General features: G+C 42.5%; 1 protein-coding gene across 5 annotated transcripts in view; it reads right to left on the bottom strand.

Moving 5' to 3' along the window:
• The window catches only part of setx (senataxin), a 30,530-nt gene extending 9,199 nt beyond the window's left edge, over positions 1-21,331 (bottom strand). Inside the window, exons 1-10 of one of the 5 annotated variants that reach the window (XM_031578091.2) lie at positions 21,281-21,331; positions 8,583-8,637; positions 7,791-7,972; positions 7,307-7,514; positions 7,022-7,119; positions 5,475-5,694; positions 5,224-5,343; positions 4,205-4,370; positions 3,954-4,059; positions 632-3,790 (exon numbers count right to left, since the gene is read on the bottom strand). In XM_031578091.2, coding sequence (XP_031433951.1) covers positions 632-3,790; positions 3,954-4,059; positions 4,205-4,370; positions 5,224-5,343; positions 5,475-5,694; positions 7,022-7,119; positions 7,307-7,514; positions 7,791-7,970 — 4,257 coding nt within the window. In that variant the 5' untranslated portion in view covers positions 7,971-7,972; positions 8,583-8,637; positions 21,281-21,331. Of the gene's footprint in view, positions 1-631; positions 3,791-3,953; positions 4,060-4,204; positions 4,371-5,223; positions 5,344-5,474; positions 5,695-7,021; positions 7,120-7,306; positions 7,515-7,790; positions 7,993-8,582; positions 9,979-10,016; positions 10,085-10,106; positions 13,548-21,280 lie in introns of those variants that run through there. The other 4 variants (XM_031578090.2, XM_031578092.2, XM_031578094.2 and 1 more) reach the window with 4 other exon arrangements.
• Between the last annotated feature and the right edge of the window lie 939 nt (positions 21,332-22,270).

Here is a 22,270-nt window from a genome sequence, read left to right as displayed (position 1 = left end):
AATGATCAGTTAATTAACATCTTTCTGAAAGACAGTTCCACTTTATACTTTCACATTTGCTTTTCTGCACTTTCTGCAGGGTTGCTATGGTTTTGGGTACTGTTTCCAGAGTAATGAGCCATGGTGACAGATCACAAAAGCTTCTGGTTTACTCAAAATTACTTCCATTCTCTGGTTCAAACTAAATGCCTAAATGTTAAATCTGACCCTTTTGAGCTCCAAACTGTTCGTGGCAGTAACACTAATCTTGACATCAGTACATTTAAATCATTTAAATCTGAACCAGCAGATCAGCCTGGGACTATTTCAATCCATGAATCACAGATTGATGATGAATTATAGATTAGCATTATACTGCTATAACTAATCTTATTCCATGACTGAGAAACCAGCACTATAGATTAAGTACATTCTGAAGCCAACTCGAGATTCAGCCAACTGCAAACTCCTATCCAAGGCTACGTTTCTAAAAAGTATTGCTGAACTACGATGCTTTCCGGAAACACAGAGTTCAGGTACCACTCTAATTCAATCACACCTGATGCAACTAATCAGGCTCTCTTAAGAGATTTTAGATTTGAATACATATAGTATAGATGTTGCAAATATATGGACACAATATATGACAAACCTCTTCAAATGTGTTGGTAACCAGCAGGGGGAAAAATGTGTGGTAATAGTCCGGAAATGAATCGAAGGTCTTTGGCACATTCTTCAGTGGCAGATCACAGAGGTCCTCGGGGGGGCCAAACTGCTTGTAGTTTTGAAACCAGCTGTACTGCCACTTGAGAACTTTTGCCTTGAGTATGGATGCCTTCAAGTTGTGAGTGAATGGAGCCGGTCTGCCTGACGAGGTGGATGCTTCTGGACGAGGATACGTCTTATAGGTGGGGGCTGGCTGAGGAGCAGGCTTGGGGGGTGGCTGAGGAGCAGGCTTGTGGCATGGCTCGGTAATTTGAGGAGGGCGAGGTGGAGGTTTGGGTAGGGGAAGTAGCCTTAACTCAGGCTGAGCTGGTGGAAGTCGCTGAGGGGGTGGTGCAGGTGGCGGAGGCATCAGGGCTTTGTGGGCAACTTTTAACTTGGGAGTTGGGAGTTTCTCCATATCTTTAACCAGAGTGTCATTTCGTGAACTAGGGGTGTAGATCTTTGTGGTGGAAGGCCTAGCCCTCTTCTGACTCATAGGAGACATACCGGGCTTCAGGAACAATGAGTCATCACTTTGGTGCACGGTAGAGGGTGTCTGCACCATTGGAGGTTGGGGTAACGAGGGAAGCTGAATAGTCTGGTCTGGCTGGTCTCCAGGTAATGACTGCATTGTTGAAAGAGGCTCATCCTCATCAATGTCCATGTCCACAGGATCCCTCTGTGTGAGGAAGACCGACTGATCTTCATCATTCTCTTCATCAAACTGCTCCATCTGGGAGCACATCTCCATGTCTGTGGGATCCATTAGTGTCAGATTCCAGTTATAATCATCAAAATCATCATAATATTCCTCCTTATTATTATCGTTAGCCTCAGCAATGCCACCAATGGGGGTACCATCACCACCACCACCACCCTTAGATCTTTGGTCCAAGTCACAGCTCTGCATGTTTGCATCATCAGAATCACCCTTTTTCTCATCACCCTCAAGCTGGTCTGCCTCGCCGATACATGGTTTGGCTTTCTGGGCTTGTAGAGTTGGAGACAAGGGAGCGGAATGCTTAGTTGGAGAGGTTGCACTCGTTTTCTGTTGCTGATTACGGCTCTGTCTATGAAACTGCATCTCCTGGGATGCCAGCAGCTTTTGATTTTTCCCCTTTGCCTTGTGGGCGGGGGCAGGTTTGGCGGTACGAAGTCGTTTTACATTCTTTTCCACCTGCACAGTCTGGCCATAGCGGCGCAGCTGTCCCACACAGTCCAGGGAGCGCTGAGATAGGTCAAATGCCATCCTTTTTCGCTTTTTCAATCCCAGGCGCTCCACAGTCGACTCTGGTTCGGAGGCAGTTCGGACCTTCTTAGGAGGAACAATGGCAGGGGTGGAACTGTGAACACGGGAAGTGCTTGGTGCGTCAACTGTAGCTTCAACGTTTGGTACCTTCTTGGGAGGAACAATGGCAGGGGTGGAACTGTGAACACGGGAAGTGCTTGGTGCGTCAACTGTAGCTTCAACGTTTGGTACCTGGGCTACAGGGTGAGTGCCTCTATTCCATTTCTTTCGCAGAGGTTGTGCCTCAATGACAGGTGGTGGTAGTGGTTTCGATTTCTTTGAAGGAGCTTTTTGGGGTGCTTTTTGAGGTGCCGATTTGGGTTTGACAAACTCCGTTTCAAAGCCAGCACTTGAGGGGCTTTTGGAAGAACCTGCCTTGGGAATTGCAAACTCAAAGTGTGTGTCACCCCAAGCAGATGCAACGTCCTCCTGAGTCTCAAATTCAAAAACTTGCGATTCACTTAGATCTACATCAAAGTCACGGCCCGGGGACTCTACCATGTCCACCTGTTCCTTTTTAATCTCAAAGCCGGATGCCAGGTCATCTCCACTCTCTACACCATTTATAGAAGCCATGTCTTCATCTGAAATGACAATAACATTAACGTTGGATTCGTCCCAACTCTCTTCACCTTTCTCTTGTATTATGCGTCGCTGCATAACATTCAGGGGCACATAGTCGTCGTCGCTGCTGCTGTCCTCTTCTGGCCGGTGTGACTCCTGATAACTGTTGGAGGGTAAAGGACGAGGACTCTCCGGGTTTTTTTTCTCTCCTGAGTGTAGCACACGTGGAGCGACACCCTCCTCTCCTACCGGTTTCTTCTGCGCGATGGCCTGCATCTTGGGCAGGTTCTCATTGAGACAAGAACGAATAACCTGCAGTTTCCCAAGGTCAGGCTTCAGATTCTGAAATCCCACTGTTAGCTCATCTTTGATGGGTGTGGCATTAACAGTACAGTCCATGTCCCTCATAGGGGAACCACACAACACAGGATTTGACATTGGCTCCTTTTTGATGAAACTCAGAGGGTCTTGATTAGCAAATGGTGACTCCATTGCCACGGTCTCTGCTGGCGGCGTGGGCAAAGCAGACACAGTAGCTGGTGCTGTGGTGGCTTTTTTCTCTAAGGCTGCTACAAGCTGCTTAAGGCACTGCTGTAGTTCTTGCAGTTCAGGCACTGACAAACTCCACCCTTCTCTCCGTACAGAATCACGCAGATGTATGTTCAACTGGTTCAAGAAATAACGCGCACGAGGGTGTATATCAGAACCCAGACGGCCTCCCTCCTTTAGAACCAAGCGGATTACCTTCAAGCATGCTAGGTGGAGGATGCTGCTCATACTACTCAACGCTCCCCCTGCAGGTCGAGCAGAGCCCGTCATGGAGGAGGATGACACCGACAGTTCGCGTCTTCTGAATTCCCCTGCTCCGACATTGGCAAACACGGCACCTTTGCCAATAACTTTTACCCAGATGTTCGAGCAGGCGTGCAAAATCTTAATTTGTCCCTCAGTTAGAAGCATTTCCACCACATGGACAAGAAGGTAAGCAAAAAATACTGTGACCTTGTCCCAAACAGCATTCCTGGCAAACATTTGGCTGACTTGGTCACCCAAGTATTGCACCACCGGCTGTACATAGTGGATGCTAAGCTCATCCATGTTCATGACCGAACGCACAAAGGGAATGAACCACAGGAAGGTGCTGTTGTACAAGTGCATTTCCTGCCCCAGTTCCGTTTGAAGCACACCGACAAGGGATGCCATCCCTTTATACAATTGCTGGTCAAACTCCTCTGTTCGACCGCTCCTATGGGGCTGCAGAACAGAAAATGGAAGAGTTAGCCAGGAACGGAACTCTTGGTTAATGTATATACATCTATGCAGTCAGGTCAATATGACGTCTCATCTTGGTTGAAACTCTGCACTAATTTATTAGGGTGATAGATTATAGTCATCTCATCTAAGGTGTTGCACTTACCCGACTTAATTTTGGTTGAAGGAACGTTTCGTACACCATCTGACTACAGGAGACCTGGTGCTCATCATCTTGCTCTTCCTTCACGTTCACACAGCTGCGGCTAAGGCTAGGCAAGAAATTCACACATTCAAATTCACCAATTAATGATCCATTTAAACACTCGTTCATACATTCAGTTATTCATTTCATTTAAACATAAACCAAATCTTATAACTTGACCCATTTTCCCCACACCTGAATCCATGTCTTACTTTGATCTGATGGTTTGGATCTCTGATGTATAACTGGTGCTGTAGGTAATTGTATGGAGGGCTTTGATGGGTTCTATGTAACCCCAGATGTTAGGGCCCAGACGGTCTAGAATCACCATAAAACACTGAAGGGCTGGCCAGAAGGGGTCAGCAGAAGAGTCAAATTCTATAAAAAAACAAATAAAAATAAGAAAGTCTGTATTACTCTGAAGTGTGTGTTTGTTCAGACACAGAAAGTCGCTCTATTGATCCTGATAGCAATTTAGGCATCCAGTAGCTTAATATGACAATTAAATACATTTGCCTGTATAGATGAAGTAATACTAACTAACTAACTAAAATAAAAATAAGATGTTAAAGACTTAAGTAGAAGGTTCTGTACATAAAGCGATTGTTGATGCAGTAGATAAATAATCCCAGAGCCAATATAGCCAGTGAAATCAATCAAAAACAGAAAGCCCAGAATCAGTCCCAATATTCAACCGCTAGACTCCTTGGTACCGTGGTGGGAAACGCATTAATGAAAACCCAATAATTTGTTTGTCAAGAAAATCGACACATCAGTATAACCACCACAGTAGTCTGGCAAACTATTGAAATGATTTACACAACTGAAATGAATTAGATTATGCGCACTCTGTTTTAAATGTGTGTATAACATACATATTTGAGTAAAAGGTAGTAAATAAAAAAATAAAAAATGAGCTGGGCCTGGAGTTAAGTTACGAGGAAGTGTCCGGAAAGATTTAGTAAGATGGGAGGGATCTGTCGGATGCATAAAAAGGGAGTGTTCCACACTCTGCCCGACCTCTGAAATTCCTTTTTTTTTTTTCCCCCAGAGATTTTTCTTGGACTAGGTCAAGACTCTCTTTTTCAGATCTAGATAAAAATCACTTCGTTCTTAATGTTCAAGATCTACAAATTAGCCACTACAGTACATTTACCAATCTATACTAAACATGGATATCAGTGTGTGTGTGTGTGTATAAACAAACATAAGTACTTATAGAAGTGTGTACCTCTCCCTTCTCCCTCCATAGTATTGAGGATGCACTGCAGGATGTTGGTCTGTTTGTTTGGGCCTAAAAACAGCGAGTCCATTGCCTGCTTATCCAACACCGTTAACAACATGCATATACCTGATGAGGAAGATGGACAGACACACAAATGCACACCTCAGTTTTTCAGAGAAAGAACAATAAGGAAGACAAACAAACAAACAAACAAAACAAGAAATGTGCGTCAGGGAAGGGCTATGCTCTATACCCACCTAGCCAGTAGTTTTTCACATTGCTAGAGTCGTAGAGGTGCGAGGGCATGCGCAAGAGCTTGCCAACACAGGCTGAGGGTGGGTCAGAGTCCTCCAGAGAAAAAGAGATGCCCAGCTCAAGCACACAGAACATGCAGGCCAGAACCTCCTCCACGTCATAGAATTCATCACGGTCTACAGGACCCAACATCTGCGCTGTTCTGATTGCCCAGCTTCTGACCTAAAGAGAGAAATGAATTGTTACAAGGTTCCTCTAGGACACTGGGATTTAACTGGTTACCTGGCTGATCTATATAACGGACTACTGCTTAAATGCCATTTCTACAGACTTGTATTAAATTAATAATATTAAATGAATACTTGTACTTGCTCTTTGCACCAATAAGTAACTTCATTGTATATTTAGGTTGCTCATTAGTGCAGGTTATTGTGATGTTAAACACTGAACAGTTATGTTAGGTGGAAATTCACACTCCGTATAAGTATCTCTTTATTCAATATGCATATTGGGCTCACTCACATCTTAGCAGAAGAGAGAGAAGCAAAGTTAAAACATATCACAGAAGGTTTATATGGGCGGAAGTTGGCGTGACTTATGCCAACACACTATCTGGCTGAGATAACCACGCGGTGGGTTCCCATGTCCGAGGTCATCTTACTATGCTTATGGCAAACGTTTGGATGCAATGTTGCAATGTTCCAGATTTTTATGCACTGTTATGCAGCACATCTAATATCAATATTTATTGATCCCTTTGGTAATTGTAGACATGTTAAAGAAAGTATTAGTATATTTTATCATGAATGTTTTAGCTAAAAGGCTTGTTCAAAAATGTTGTGTGTAAAGTGTGTGTAGGTTGGATTTTGGAAAACACTTAGTGAGCCGAGAATGTGAAACCAGATGCCTCACGTGATGTTTTTCTGACATAAGGAGAAAGCTGGTTGTAAAATGACTCGTTGCTAGGCAGAAGTAGAATTCAGATGAACTGCACTAATCCTAAGTGTATCCCAGCATCCTGACTGTCATACTGTGTAAACATTGTGTTTGAATAAAAGGACTTGTTTTTAGCATGGCACATCAGACAGACTTAAGGTGTCTGTTCTCCGTCGGGGCCCTGTTCGTAAACAGTCCAGTTCACTTCCATGCTGGGTTGTGTCTTTAATCTGCTAACTAACTGTTGAGGGTCTTTTCCCTGACAAGACAATAAGTTAGATCACATACAGCCAGGGCCACACAGGGCCACTCTGCCTGTTTGTACGAGGAACTCATTAGGACAATGTTACCACAATGCCAGATTTAGAGAGTGAAAGGGTCCTCAAATTGACACTTCTGGATGGTGAGAGCAGATCGGCAATCACTATCCATTGGATAAGGGGGTTTGGGGATCAGGTATGCACATCAGAGATATCCCTAATGCCAATAATCAGTGGGGAGATCATCTAGAGGTGTGTGTGTGTGTGCACACGAGTATGTACCCTGTCATTGGGGTGCAGGTAAATGTCCTTAGTCTGCGTGCGTGCCTGTGTGTGTCTGCACGAGTATGTACCTTGTCGTTGGGGTGCACCAACAGCAGGTAAATGCCCTTATATTTCTCATTCATGCCAATGGTATCAGCTCTACAGAGTGCATCAAGACACAGTTCACCTGAAAATGTCAAAACGCACAGAACAAGCAGAAGAAAATAGTTAAGGCAGTGGATAACAGGTCACCGTAACTGAAACAGCCAGAAACATTTCATTCAAGAACTATTTATCCCCAAGATTCGATTTCTCAGTAGGTCCATGCTCTTCCTATTGTGTAGCATTCAGGCATGGGTCTTGAAGCAACTCACTTAATTTGTCGTGCGCCAACAGGTATGGAAACTGCAGAATCTCTGTGAAAGGTATTCGCAGGGCCAGTTCAAACTCGTCCATGGTCATCTTCGATACCGTCTTCTCCTCATTATCCTCCACCAAAAACAGATCATCCTCGTCAAGTTCATCCCGAGACAGCTGAGAGAAACGCTCCATCAAGCGAGTCGTTTCCAATGCCCAGAGGCGCTATTGGTAGATGATGAAGTCATGTCAGAATAAAGCATCATGACTGGTCATAAACACACTTCTATCAGATAATAAAGTCTAAAGAAGATAAAGTGTGAATTAAGACATTTTTACTTTATTTCAACAACTTTAAAATTGTTCACCTGAGGAGACAAAACTGAGGACTTGTATCCCTTTCATACAATCTGCCCACGTCACATTACAACTATCCTATACAACAAGCTTGTTTCCTTACATCGGACATTGGTTCCTTTAGGCCAGTCTATGTTTGCTTACCTTGTGCAGATGTGGCACCTGAGTGCGAGCAAGGTGGTACTGTGACACACACTCTGCACAGTTATTCAGGTCTTCTGTGGCAGTCTGGTACTCATCTGAGCTGAGAGAGCCGGAGACATACTGCTCCAGAAGTTCAACCACATTCTCTCGCTTAAATGTGCACCACAAGCATATTTCCATGACTAGAGACACAAAACACACCCTATTAATACAAAATAAGACAGCAAATATGCCTATGAAACATGACAGGATTAAGGCAAGCCTTCAGCCAAGACTGAACTTATGGGCCGAGTGGCCTGTGTCACAGGACCTGAATGCTCAAACTCCTGATTTAGCTGATCTGTTCTGCACTTACGACAGCTTACTTTCCCCTTTTGGTAACAGGATATCCTGTGGTCGCTGCCATCTCATCTGTATGTACCTTCACTTCCTTACCATTAGCCACCCCATCTACAAATGTAGAACTTATGGTTATACCGACTACAGTTAAGTGATATGGTACCATATGGTTCATCTAAATATACCCATGGCGTAGAAATTATCTTATTCTATTCAACTTCCACCATGGCTGAGTATTACCATCTTGGAATTGCAGTGTACCAATGATGGCCTCAAAACACTGTCATACACTGAAATATAAAGTAATTATTTGCCTCAAGGACATGAATATAACTATAATTTTCTAAAAACACAAACACTCCAACGTGTTTGTGTGAACAACATAAACATTGAAACATCAATTTCCATCATAGACCCAAATGACAGTGGAAACAGGATATACCCCAAACTTACTGTCATTACTGTAGTTTTACTTTTCTGGACAGTCCCAATCTAGCAGCACAGCATACTGAAAAACAGGCAACACAACCGATAAGTTCCTTCTAAAGTGGTTTGGTACGTTCCATTTTATTCCTTCTGATATTCTAAGGTTTCTTCGGGTCCAAGAGTCAGTACTTTTTCACCCCATTCGCAACAAAATAATAATATATCTGTAGACTAGTCCGTAGTTGCCTCCTCATTCGCAGCTCTTTATTCACTTCCGTCTAAGTGCACCCTAACATGTTTTTTGAGCTGTTGTCGTGGATGATTTGTAAATCTTTGGTTAGGCAAAAACTCTTATCTGAATACATTTCTCCGGGTTTAAGTGTTGAAGAAGTCAAGAACATCTTCAAACAACAGCTTCATTCGGCAGGCAGAGTGTGGAGTAAAAGGTTAAAGATTTATTTTTGCCTGAGCGAGTCTCGAGACATTTTTCATGCATCTGAAGGGCGCTTCCTATCAGACTAAATCATCCTTGTGCGTTGTGTTTTGATTTTTAGTTGGGCGCGAACTAATCGTGTCATATTTGGTCTGTTTCCGGCTCCTGCTTTTTTTTTAACAGCATGGTGGAGAGCGCTTTGCTCTTCCGCAGGGAAATAAATAATGGGATCCAAGACTCCCACGCATTTGACCCTGCCAAGCCCCTCTCCAGACCTCATTGCAGGCGACTACAAGGCATTTTAGTTGGAACGGAATATTTGAATAAGGAGTTGGGAAGAAAGAGCGAACTTCAGCCTCGTAGTAAACTTTCTAGATATTTAAGCTCAGTCCCTCGTGTCCACTGTATTACCAGCGCCAGTTATAGGTACATGCTGTGAAACCCCAAACAATGAAAGGTAGAGGGAAGCTTATGGCCACCAGCCTTTAAAGTCTTACGCACAAAAACAGTGTTCACTTCATAGCAACTACAGTTGACTTAAAGCGCTTCCAACCAAATAATCCAATTCAGTCCGTTAGACACCAGATTTAGCGACCACTAGGTTGGTTATCTCTTGGTATTATTAGCAGGTCAGCTAACTCATTTGCGTGTCATGTTGTTAACTTTGACAATATGTTATGTCTCCCGCTACAGTTGGCTTAATAGCCTAGTTTAGCTTGGCTTACAGTTAATTTAGCGAATTTAGTCGACCTGCGTATAACGTCAGCTGCGTGAACCTCGCTACTCTGTTCACTTGGATGTATGACTAGCAGTATCCAACACTGCATTTCATTTTCAGACGAATAATATAAATATTGCATACAAAGGAATATTCTTTAAACCAGCACACCAAAGTCTAATGACATTAGCTCCAATGTGTATAGTTAGTTAGCTACCTAGCTATAGACAGCAATACACTGCAAGTTAGCCAACTTTGTTAGAACACTGATGGAACTAAAGTGAAACTAATAACAAATATGCTATCATACCAAAATAAGACTGAGTACGTCAACATATACCAAATATGCTCCTCGGTATACTGCAAAAGTGCATGTCAATAACTAGGCTGTTTTACTTGCCTTCTCTCAAATACGCTAGCTGTCGATGTAAGCGTTGTATCCATGAGTAAAGTGAGCTACGTCTGTGCGTAAATAGGTCGCTTCCGTGTGACATCACATAGAACCAAGTAACGGTTGGTTGTAAGATTTATGGGATATCTACAAGTCCCACCCTCAGGTCCCACCGATCTACTGGGTTAGCGCCCATTGGTCATTGAGCGTAAAGTGTAGTTAAATGAATACACGTGGTAGTTAAGTCCATTTGACAGACCAGGTGAAATAAGTGAATTCCAATCATGGGATGTCGAGTAAATTCACATGGCAATAGATTACTTCAGAATTCAATGGTTTAAAAAACTCCAACCTGGGGCGTTTCTATTTATTGGTAAAATCAGGGGCTAAATCACGTTTTTTTTAAGGGAGATTGTGCGAGACAAAAGAGAACAGTTTTCTTTTTTATCCCTATAGCCTTTATGTATGTGTTTTATTCACCAAAGTGTGCTTTGGCAATAGGCTCCTGCTTCGTATGACTATGTCAATAAAGCACATCTATTTGAACGTCAGTAAATGTTTCGTTGGCGTCAACATAATTCGATACATTGTGTAATCCCACAATGATTTACTTTCGTTTTCTTCTTGAAATAACTAAGGCTAGATTGTTTATTTGTTTTTTATTCTGGGTGCACAAGTCTTCCAACTTTTCAAGTCAAGTTCCAGTCTGTTACACAGTGTGACACTAACCAGGTGGTAGTACTAAAGTACGTTTGACATATGCTACAAAGTCCTTCTATGATGTCTGTGAGCGTGATTTTCTTATTTATCCTATTTATTCTTTCGTCGTCGAAGTGTGCAGAATAGAGGTAAAATATGCAGAGTAAGGCCCAGGCACTCATGTGTGGAGGTGCCTCTGCGTGGTGGAAACAGGAGCTGACTGGTAAGTCAGTACTTAAAAAAAAAAAAAATGAGAAAGGGGTTTCGCCAGTTATTTTGGAATATTGGAAAACACCCTAAATTTGAGGTGTGTACATCATCAGCTCGCCACAATTATATACAAGCCACAAGTAAATACGAATATTCTGATTGGCTAAGGTGGATAACCACCTGTCCTCTGATTAGGAATCGTAATCAGAACAGATAAGTGTCCATTATTTGATTGGAAAAAGAAATGTTAATGTAGAAAAATCATGGTTGTAATACAGTGGTGTGGTAAACATGAATCAGTTTTCCAAAAACAAGTCTCATGCAGAAAGGCTGTGTGGAGAGACAAGTGTCTTGTAAGGTCAAGCAGAAAGGCCTGTTCCCAGAGATGAGGCTTGTTTACGAAAACAGGCCTACAGGTGCAGGCTGTAGGAGAGAGCCAATCATTCATAGAGGGGTCTCGGGATAAGAGATGCAGACAAGTCAAGGGCAAACAAAACCTCCCAAAAAGTTGTAAACAGGGTCTCTGAAACATTGGCAAGGACACCAACCTGCTCTCACAAGTCACCATTGTCTTAAAATGTTTCTCGGCAACAGGTGTGCAGAATATTCTGATTGGTTGAGCTTGGATAAAATGTATAGGTTTGAGAGAATATTCTGATTGGTTTAAACTTGGATAAGTTTTAGGTCTTTGAGTGAAAAAGCATAGTGTCGAAATATACCATTTAAAAAGTTAGTGCACTAGTTTTTTGACAGAGCTGTTCCATGGACCACTACTCAGATTGAATGAAAAGTCTGCAAGATTGAATAAACTTCAGTTCATCGCATTCGGTCTTCTGACTCTCATTGAAGTATCAACTCTAAGATTTGAAGAGGTTGTTTCGCTACAACATTAACACGTCAGAAATCACAGTGCATAAAAGAGCAAGACACACAGAGTTTTGCAGAGATGCTCCATAGACCACCTCGCGGTTTGACTAGAATGACAAAGACTGGAAGACTGGAATAAAATCTTCAGATCATCGTACTCATTTGTCTGCCAGATTTGGAATAGCAACCCAAGATTTGGAGCAATTAGTTCGCTGCAACAGAAGTTAGTTCATAGATGAGATTACAGATTAACGTTAGCTTCACCTGGTTCATATTTGATTGTCCCTCCTGAACAGTTTGACAAAAACAGAATGTTGCGTTACCATAGGGCTGAAGTGTAGGGTACACCTGAGACTGTGGCATTTTCACTGAATGGATAATTCAGACATCATCCTGAATAACTAAAAATAAAGTCCAACTCATGTTACTTAGCTTTTAACTCTTAACCACTTGTTAAATGCTCGTAAAACCGTTTGATAAAGAACATATAATCACAGTAAAGGATCCACAACTCCAATGTGGTGGAAAATTTGTGAACAGAAAAGCTCAATAAACAATGTATAATAACATGTGTGTATAATTAACAATCCATGTAATAATCAGAATAAGTAGAACATTCACACTGCTTAAATATAAGGCTTGGCACGGAGTGAGTGAGAAATAACTACACTGAGGGCCTGAAAGCCAGACAAACCCCCTTATACTGTACTTGGCAGGGTTCCAACCCAGAGGCCCCCTAGAAGACTTGACATGGTTTCTAACCCAATGGTTACTTAGGGTACTGTAAGGCAGGAATGGATCTTTGGAGTGGAAAAAATCACAGATGGCCTTCCTCTGGTAACTACTCATTTGGTCGGGTCTAGGTGTTGGTTTATGGTGCCCCCAACAAACATTCCAGAGATGCACTTCCCCGATTGTTGATCTTTCCACCCCCTGCTGAGACTCGTATATCAAACCTATATATGTCTCTGGTTCTCTCTCCGTGCTTTTCCATGCCGGGGTGAAACTAGGGGCAGAGAAATGAATGTAAGAGTGCTTAAGTGAAATATTGCATTGGAAGATGATTTCTTTATCATGTTTGAACTTATTTGAATGGTCTCAGTTTGAGTGGTAAAGTGGTGTCAGTCCTACAGCGGCATAGATTAGTCTTAACATGGATTTCAGAGACATGAGAATTCTGGTCTCTGTGAGTTGTGAAGTAATTTCTCTTCGGAGGGGCCACACCCCATCTTAAGGTGAGAACCCCCTCCATTTGTCTGTTAATGTGTGATTCTCATCACGGGAAAACCACTATCCATGTAAGCAGTTGTTAACCTTTACTTTATGTCCAAATTTGATTGATTATGTCATATATGATTGATGTGTACAGTGTTATTTGATTAAATTATGACCCCTTGTCATTTTGAAATATGAACACTGTCATTTTGACTAGACCATAACTCAACACAGGCCATCTGACGTTTCACAGAGAAAGTTTAAGGATAGATTAGTCTCGGCCTGGCAGGGGTGTGAGAATTGGCTGATAGACCCCTTTGTTAAAAAAAACAAAACAAAAAAAAACACTTGAGTAACACAAAGCAAGGCCAAACCCCTCTGATGTGGGGATTGTAAGTGATAAGAACAGTGGGTCCCAATCCAATATACATACACACACACACACACACACACACACACACACACACACACACACACACACACACACACAGAGTAAGAGATGAGAAAAGTGTTAAATCCACTTTGAAAAGCAACTGTGTATACACAACACATTCTGGGGCCACTGGAATAACTTCGATAGAACAAAAAAAAAAAGTCATCCCACTATAACATTACTAGAAATGAATACAAAATTAAAATCCCTCAAGAACAAAAAACCATGGGGCATAGATGGAGGGTACAATCAAATGCTGAAACACAGCACACCTAGATTAGGAGAGATTCAGGCCCATTTCCAGAACAATGGAAGGTGAGCCACATCACACCAATTCATAAAAAAGGTGACAAACTTAATCCTGAAAACTATAGAGGCATCTCACAAGGCTGCAATTTAGGGGAATTATTCTGTGGCATCCTGAACAATAGAATAACACAATTTATCCAGAACAATAATATCATAAATTCATCCCAGATAAGTTTTTCTCAAAACAACAGACCAACTGACCATATACAGTGGGGAAAATAAGTATTTGAACCCCTGCCGATTTCGCAAGTTTGGCCACTTGCAAAGAAATGTGTGATCTATAATTGTAATGGTAGGTGTATTTTAACAGTGCGAAATAGAATATCAACAAACAAATCCAGAAAACTGCATTTTATAACATTTATGACATTATTTGTATTTGATGCAGAAAATAAGTATTTAACCCCCAAGCAAAAAGCAAGAATTCTGGCTCCCAATGACCAGTTATGTGCCCAAGAAGCACACAGATTAGTCCTCATTAGCCCTAACAAGGTACACCTGATCTCAACTGGTGACGTGTATAAAAGAAACCTGTCCAAAGAATCATTCTTCACACCTTCAACCTCACCACCATGGGCAAGACCAAAGAGTTGACCAAGGACGTCAGAGATAAGATTGTAGACCTGCACAAGGCTGGAATGGGTTACAAAACCATCGGTAAGCAGCTTGGTGAGAAGCAGACAAATATTGGTGCGATTATTAGTAAATGGAAGCAACACCTAACAACTGTCAATCGCTCTAGGTCTGGGGCTCCATGCAAGATATCCCCTCGGCGGTATCAGTGATCATCTGAAAGGTGCAGAATAACCACAGTTTGAGTTGAGTTTTACTGGTAGATACTGACACAATACAACTTGCCCAACAGACAGTCAAGTACAGTCAAGCAAGCCGGAGAATGCATTCTAGTCTAAACAGAGGATGCTTGAACTTTTAAGGCCTAATTCTGTGATGTCACTTCTGGCCCCCTGCGCCGCCCACCTACACTGTCTTCCACTCTGCACATAGTTATAACACATGATTCTTGTGCTATTCTACTTCTGCTTTTTAAACTGCTGACACATGTATGTCTGGACACTTTCCTTTGTGCCCCAGACTTGACCACTTAAGATTTATCCTTTTGCTGCCCTTTCTCCTCTCTGGTCCTTTGTGCCAGTCTTAGTCTACTCTTTCCTGTCCGGCTCTGCTTTACTTTTCCCATGTATATGTTACTTGCTGTTTTCTGACTGCCCTTTTCCTGTGATTATACTTCATTTGATTAGATATGATATGATTAGATACATTTGATAATTTGATAATTCAAATGTATCTTACATTTCCCTCCTGTGACCTCATTTATGAGGTCAACAATTTCTCCAAGCAAAAGCCACTAAGAAGCCAGGTTACATGTTTGGGGTGGGTTCTCGTTTTACTTTACACAATTCTATCAATCACCCTCCTTTAGCATTCTAGCACAGCATAAGCAATATATTACACCTCCAGGCTCTACTCTGTCACCGGGATGCCTGCCCCCCTCACAGGTCAACCGCCCCCCATGGCTTGGTGAGACTGCCAGTGCTTTTATCTTAGAGGTCACCCTCAGAGCGAAACCTTTCAGTGTCTAAACCGTGTCTAAACAGTGTCTAAACAACTTATAAAAGTAAGTTATAAAAGTAAGTACTACAAAAGGTTAGTCTTATACTAAAATTAACTATTAGGTTACAGTTTTATACTACAATTAACTTTTGTAAAACTAAAAAAATACAAAATGCAATAGTACACCATTTTACACTAAAATCCTAGCACAATAGCATTATGAGCATGCACATTTAAGCAAAAATCATCATTTTTTTTTTCTTCTTCTTCACCCCCTATTCTTACAACTGACTTTCCTGCTGTCTACTCTCCCATTCTGCCTCTTGGGGTGCTCTCCAATACACATCTTCCAAGTAGTCGAACCAATCTGCTTGAGCATCCAAACACTGGTCGCAAATCATTTCATTCAACGTCATTTCATTCAGCATCTGAGCCACCACAGCTGCATCTGGTGTTATAGGGCCAGGGGGTACCCCATCATCATCAACCTCATCCTCCGGGTCCCAGCCACCAATTGCCCAATCCTCATTTATTAACACCGCTAACTTCTGCAATTTGGCCATCTCTTTGTTGTAAATGTCTGCCCACTTCCAGCACATCCAGCCGGCTCCCCCACCATATCCATACTTACAGTAGGGGTTGCCTATTGGGCAATCAGGTGTGTACGGGCCTTCAGGTTTTGTCCATACCATGTCATCCCATATCAGCCCAGTGTCATCCTTACTCTCCGTGGGTTCATCTGTCTCCCCTTGTCCATCTCCATCCTCCTTCTCTGTAGGGGAAATCAAAAGCCTCGCCTCCCCTGTCCCCTATTCTCCTTCCATTTGTGTTGCCTGGTACTTAGGTGGTGCTTCTACTGTGGAAAACTCCTCGCTGCTATTGTATGCCTTCATCTTTACTGCCCCTCTATACCGTGTTTTTTCTTTTTGTCTATCTTGTTCATATATGTCGTCCTCACTAAGCTAAGCACTCTCCTTGAACCAGTTCCCCTTTTGACCACTACTTCCCCTTGCTCTCAAAACTCTCCCTTTCAATCCTACCCGTTATGGTCATTCTGTCCTTTAAATCATCTTTCCCCTTTTGGTTGAACAGTGACAAATTTGCATGTCTGCCTGTGTTTTTCTGTCTTGGTTCTTCTCTTTTCTTACTTTCATCATCCTTCTCTCTACACTCCTTCACTCCCACTTTGTAGCTGGCCTTTTACTCTTCACAGTGGCTCTGGTGTATCCAAGTCGCTCGTTGTTACGACTGGGTGGTGATGTGCAGGACTCAAATGCACGACTCAGAACTCATACAGTAGATTGAAGAATAAACGTTTACTAGCAGGGTTCGGTACACAGGTAGGCAGTCCAATAGAAAGCAAACAAATCCAAACAGGGAATAGGCAGGAGAATAGTCGTAGTACAGGCAGAGGTCAGAAGCACGAGTAAATCAATCTCACAAAGAGAAAGCGCTAATCGCTGGAAACACGCGGGAACCCTAGGAAACACAATGAACATACCAGGTAACATGTAATTATGAAGACGCAACGAGAATACAAGGACTATATATATACACACAGGCAACAGATAACGAGGGACAGGTGAGAACAATCAAGGCGGGGCAGACAATGACACAGGTGGACTAAACAAGGGGAATTAACAGGACACAGGAGAAACCAATAATACAAACAAACCGGGTGATTGGGAACAGGTGAGGGGTGGAGACACGAACAACAACAAGAGGGCACATGGCATAGACAAACAAACATAGGAAAGCACATGGCGGGAACAAGGAAGCACGAGGACTAGACAAGGGAACAAACATGTGACAACACAAGGAAGACAAACTCAGAAATTGAACACGGACAGAACACAGACCTTACACTCGTTCAGCTATTTTTAGGGCAGAAGGAGTAGTTAGTGTAATGTTGATATGAACTGAATACCAGTGAATGTTGTTAAAGTGTAGAAAAACATACAATCTTTTAAATCAAAGTTTGCTGTTAGCAATATCACGTCTTATAATCAAACTACAACACTTCGGGCAATGTTCACTCAGTATTTTTGTGAATAAGGTTCTCCAGTCCCTTTTACCATATATGAGTCAGCCCTAGTTGATTCTAACCTATTTTTCTTAGAACCATCCCTATTCCCAGCGCAGCCATTAAATCTCTACCCATTTAATTTACTGGACATGTACTTGATACTATAACCTACGCTATGGTGTGTTTTTCCACTAACTTTATCAGTTAACATTGTTGCCACTGTTACAGTTTCTTGTTCGATGTGTCCTGAAGCTGACCTCGTTTTAACTACTTCTTGTGACAATTTTGTTCCCTTTTGCATACAGGCTCTCGTTGCTCTTTCAACTTCGACTAAGTTTAATTAATAACTTTGCACTAATAATCTAAATTCCCTAGTGCACCTCTCCGCTCCCTTTGAGGGATGCGGCACCCCTTATACTACCTTTATCATTTCTGCATGTGTCCAGTGTCGGTAAACATACATCATGGGCTCCGCACCCTCTACCCCTGCGGCTGGATTAGGCAATTCGATCATTGGATAGAGACTTTTCGGTTGGCCAGACCGAAATTCCTCATCCTCAAATCGGTCTGCACTTGTATTTTAGCAGTATCGTCATCATTATCATAATACACCCATTATATTTCTGCCTCTATCAGGCTGAGACGAGGATGCCCCCTCTCCCTCGTCCGCGTCTCTATAGGGAGGCGGACTTTGGTATTCTTCTTGCTTCCTTTTATTTCGAGTCCCTACATACTCATCATCCTCTTTCAGAGCTAATAAAACTTTCTTTGTCTTTTTCCAGCTTCTTTCTCTCCTCCTCCAGCTTTCTATTTTACATGCTATGTTTCTTTCTTTCGCTCTGAGCATCCACACTCCTACCAGTCTTAAGTCTTTTCTCTGTTGATTATTCAGCTTGCCTTTACGCTCTTTTCTTATTTTATCAGCAAGATGCTTTAATTTAGTCCATTTAAGATTTCCACTAAATCCATGTTTATGATTCCAACGGTGCAGTCTTTTTGTACAACCCGGATGTGCGTCTTCCATACATTTAGCGTCTCCTTTTAATGCTTTGGAGCTCTCTCCTCCACAACAATAGTTTCCCATTTTGTCTGCTTTTTAGGTTGTCGAGTCTCTTACTCTGGTTCCTAAAACCACTTAGGATTTGAGCCCCTGCTCGTTCTCTCTAAGTTCCTAGTTTTCTCTGTGTGTGTGTGTGTGTGCCTCTCTCTCTGGCCCCCACCCTCTCTGCTCTCACTGAGCAGGGAACTTCCTCTTTCTCTCCTCCATCTCATCTGTTGAACTTTGTCTCAACATTACGCAATCCTCTCTGCTTGGAATAGGTTTGTCTGCTTCGGAGTATCACTCCTTTTTCATCCATTCTAACACTATTTAGTGTTAACACTATTAGTTCCTGATTTTGTGTTTTGCAACTGCTTTCGCATTATTTTTCTCAAAATGCTCTTTAATATCTAGTATCAATTGACCTGCTGTTTTTTGTTTTGGGTTTATTTGTTCTGCCATGACTTAACCTGTGCGTGCGGTTAGATTCCAGTGATATTTCTCATGTACAGATATCTTGTGTATGTGCCTCCACCACTACCAGGCCCGTAGGCCCAAATTCCAGTAAGGTTAGAGTCCTCCTGGCGCCTGGGTTCTTAGGCTGAAGGACATTGATGGACTGTCATGGTCATGTATGTGTACGTGTGTGTGATAGAGATTGTTATGCATTTCATTCGGTTTACGTAGTGTATGTGTGTGTGTTAGAGATTGTTATGCATTCCATTCGGTTTACGTAATGCCACCAGTTAAATTAGCCTGTGCCCGAGGCTCAGGGGATCAGATCGGGGATCAGAGCGACTTGCAGAGGAAGGACGACCATCTCCTGGACCATCTCCCAAAAAAGACGGACCCCGACGACTCTCAGAACTCTGCTCCACTTAGAAATACTTAGACTCAGAAAAGTACTTAGTGATATTTCTTGTCTGACAATAAATATCTCTGCCTCTGATCCGAACCGCTCCAGCTTCCTTGATTGAAACAACCAACTAGACCACCCTTTAGAATTAAGTGTAATAGCCTAAATATAGAGAAGAATCTTACAGTGCTGTCCTTGTTTTCGTCTCTTGCCTTTCCGCCAGGAGACGTTTTAACGCAAGCCTAGGGTTAGATGTAGGTTTCACCAGTTCCAATCCTATTATAAGTCCCCCTAGTATTCTCCGTTTGATTTCTCTCTCTTTGGGTTCTGCACTGTTTGCCAATCGGGGTCGCAAATCTGTATCTATTCCACTGAATAATATATTGTTCAACTCCCCCAAACAGTAACGTCGGTTACAACTCTGGTAACGTGAACCTAAATTCACTTTCTTTCCACGTTTTTTGTTCCCAAAATGGTGTTATAGTCACCTCAATTATATCCGGTTATATCAGGTATGTTGGGTCATTAAGGCGGCGCTCTATCACACCGTATCTCCACGCTAAGATTTCTTCCGCCTGATCTGGACAGAGGCACTGCAGATACCCCTTGCCCAATCCAGTCACTACTACGTATTTTCTCACTATTTTAACTCCTGTTTCGTTTGGGTACAGTCTCAGCGTGTCACCCCACCATCTGTGTAAAGGCCTAATTTTTCTATGGTCACCACGGTTTGCTGGTGGTATCTCTGCTGTATTCATTCACAGGCTACTAAACATACATGTTTACCCTGTGCCCCACAGTTTTGTTGTTTATCAGAACCAGGCCTTTATAGCCAATTTAGGCCTTTTACAGACTTTTGATCAGAACTAGGCCTTAATAATCAATTAGACCTTTTCCCTTTTTTTTAAATTGTTTTCTCAACCTTGTTTGCTTGTCTCACGCTTCACCAATCCGGTGCCTTATTGTACAGTCTCCTGTACGGCCTAGGGGTTCATGGGCCCACCGAAGGGAATTGCAGATACACAAACAAGGTTTTACTAAACACACTGAGTTTGTCTGAATGATCCACTAACCCGGCTTTTTTATCGGAGTCTTGCGTCCACCGTGAGCTTACCCATTCAGACGTAACAAAGGTGTGTTATTTCAGTGTTAAACCAGTGCTATATCACTGATTTAATCTATCAGCTGAGTACTTCTGATCTTAATTTGACATTTTTTTCTCTGAAGACAACAGTTGTGGGTGTTTCTTCTATTGTTTATTTGCAAGTCACTTATCTTTTGAAAGACTATCTCTCACAAATGTTCACTTCTGTCCCACGGTTCTGTATAAAGACAGGAGCCGAGTGTCTGAAAACTCAAACTTCCTCCTGTTTCAAACACAGAAACACAGCGCAGTGCCAGCTGTATGTCTCTCTGCACTCAATTATTTCCCCCTTTATCCTATTTCACACATAAAATCCTCATTAAACACTCAATCCTTTAAAAAAAATTCCGTTACTCGCTTTAACTCGCGCCACTCGCTTTACACGCGCTATCCGTGCTTGGTCGCGTTACACGCTTATCCTTTACCTCTAACCCAGAGGGTGAGCACATCCGGGATGTAGGCTAAATTGTAGGTCAAGAGTAGGCTAACGAGCTCAGGTACTACTTCGATTATCTACTTCAGTTGCTACGCGGAAGGGTCAACCATGCTCACCCCCAGTTTAGGAACTCTGGTCTATTACGCAGACCGTACTAATCTCCCTCCTCCCTCTAAACCTAATGTTTAGGTAGTCAGGTCTATTACGCAGACCTACTAATGCTCTCTTCTTATTAAAACTGAAATCCACAAAGGCCTTGTATCACTATCCACCATCCACTCACTTGCTGCTTCCTTCAAGATCCAAGTTGACAGACAAAAACTAACTGATCAATATTCTAATCTATGGACAATTCAATTAAATAGGTTTGTCCTTACCTTATATTTTCGCAGGCATGCTTTTTGTCTGTCGCCAAAGATCTCGAAGCCACACTCTGAGCCTCGTGCTCCAGGTGAGGGTCTGCTGGTCTCCCCTCCTCAGCGTCGGTAGTCACCAATTGTTAGAGTTAAATTACTCTGTCGTGTTGTTTTGGAGAGGAACCACCATGCGAAGCAATTTGTTGTAACAAGGTTGAGTTTTCCTGGTAGATACTGACACAGACAGTCAAGTACAGTCAAGCAAGCCGGAGAATGCATTCTAGTCTAAACAGAGGATGCTTGAACTTTTAAGGCCTAATTCTGTGATGTCACTTCTGGCCCCCTGCGCCGCCCACCTACACTGTCTTCCACTCTGCACATAGTTATAACACATGATTCTTGTGCTATTCTACTTCTGCTTTTTAAACTGCTGACACATGTATGTCTGGACACTTTCCTTTGTGCCACAGACTTGACCACTTAAGATTTATCCTTTTGCTGCCCTTTCTCCTCTCTGGTCCTTTGTGCCAGTTTTAGTCTACTCTTTCCTGTCCGGCTCTGCTTTACATTTCCCATGTATATGTTACTTGCTGTTTTCTGACTGCCCTTTTCCTGTGATTATACTTCATTTGATACATTTGATTAGATATGATATGATTAGATACATTTGATAATTTGATCATTCAAATTTATCTTACACAACACACTACGCCGTAATGGTTTGAAGTACTGCAGCACTCGCAAGGTCCCCCTGCTCAAGGAAGCAGGGCCGTCTGAAGTTTGCCAATGAACACTTAAATGATTCTAAGGAGGATTGGGAGACAGGATGTGGTCAGATGAGACCAAAATCAAGCTCTTTGGCATCAACTAGACTTGCCGCGTTTGGAGGGGGAAAAATTAATATGACCCCAAGAACACCATCCCCACCGTCAAGCATGGAGGTGGAAACATTATGCTTTGGGGCTGTTTCTCTGCCAAGGGTACAGGACAACTCCACTGCATATAGGGGAC

Source organism: Clupea harengus, chromosome 12 (genome assembly GCF_900700415.2).
Source record: "Clupea harengus chromosome 12, Ch_v2.0.2, whole genome shotgun sequence".
Taxonomy (NCBI): Eukaryota; Metazoa; Chordata; class Actinopteri; order Clupeiformes; family Clupeidae; genus Clupea; species Clupea harengus.
The sequence above is the reverse complement of the archived record's forward strand: the minus strand, read 5'-3'. Positions and strand labels throughout refer to the sequence as shown.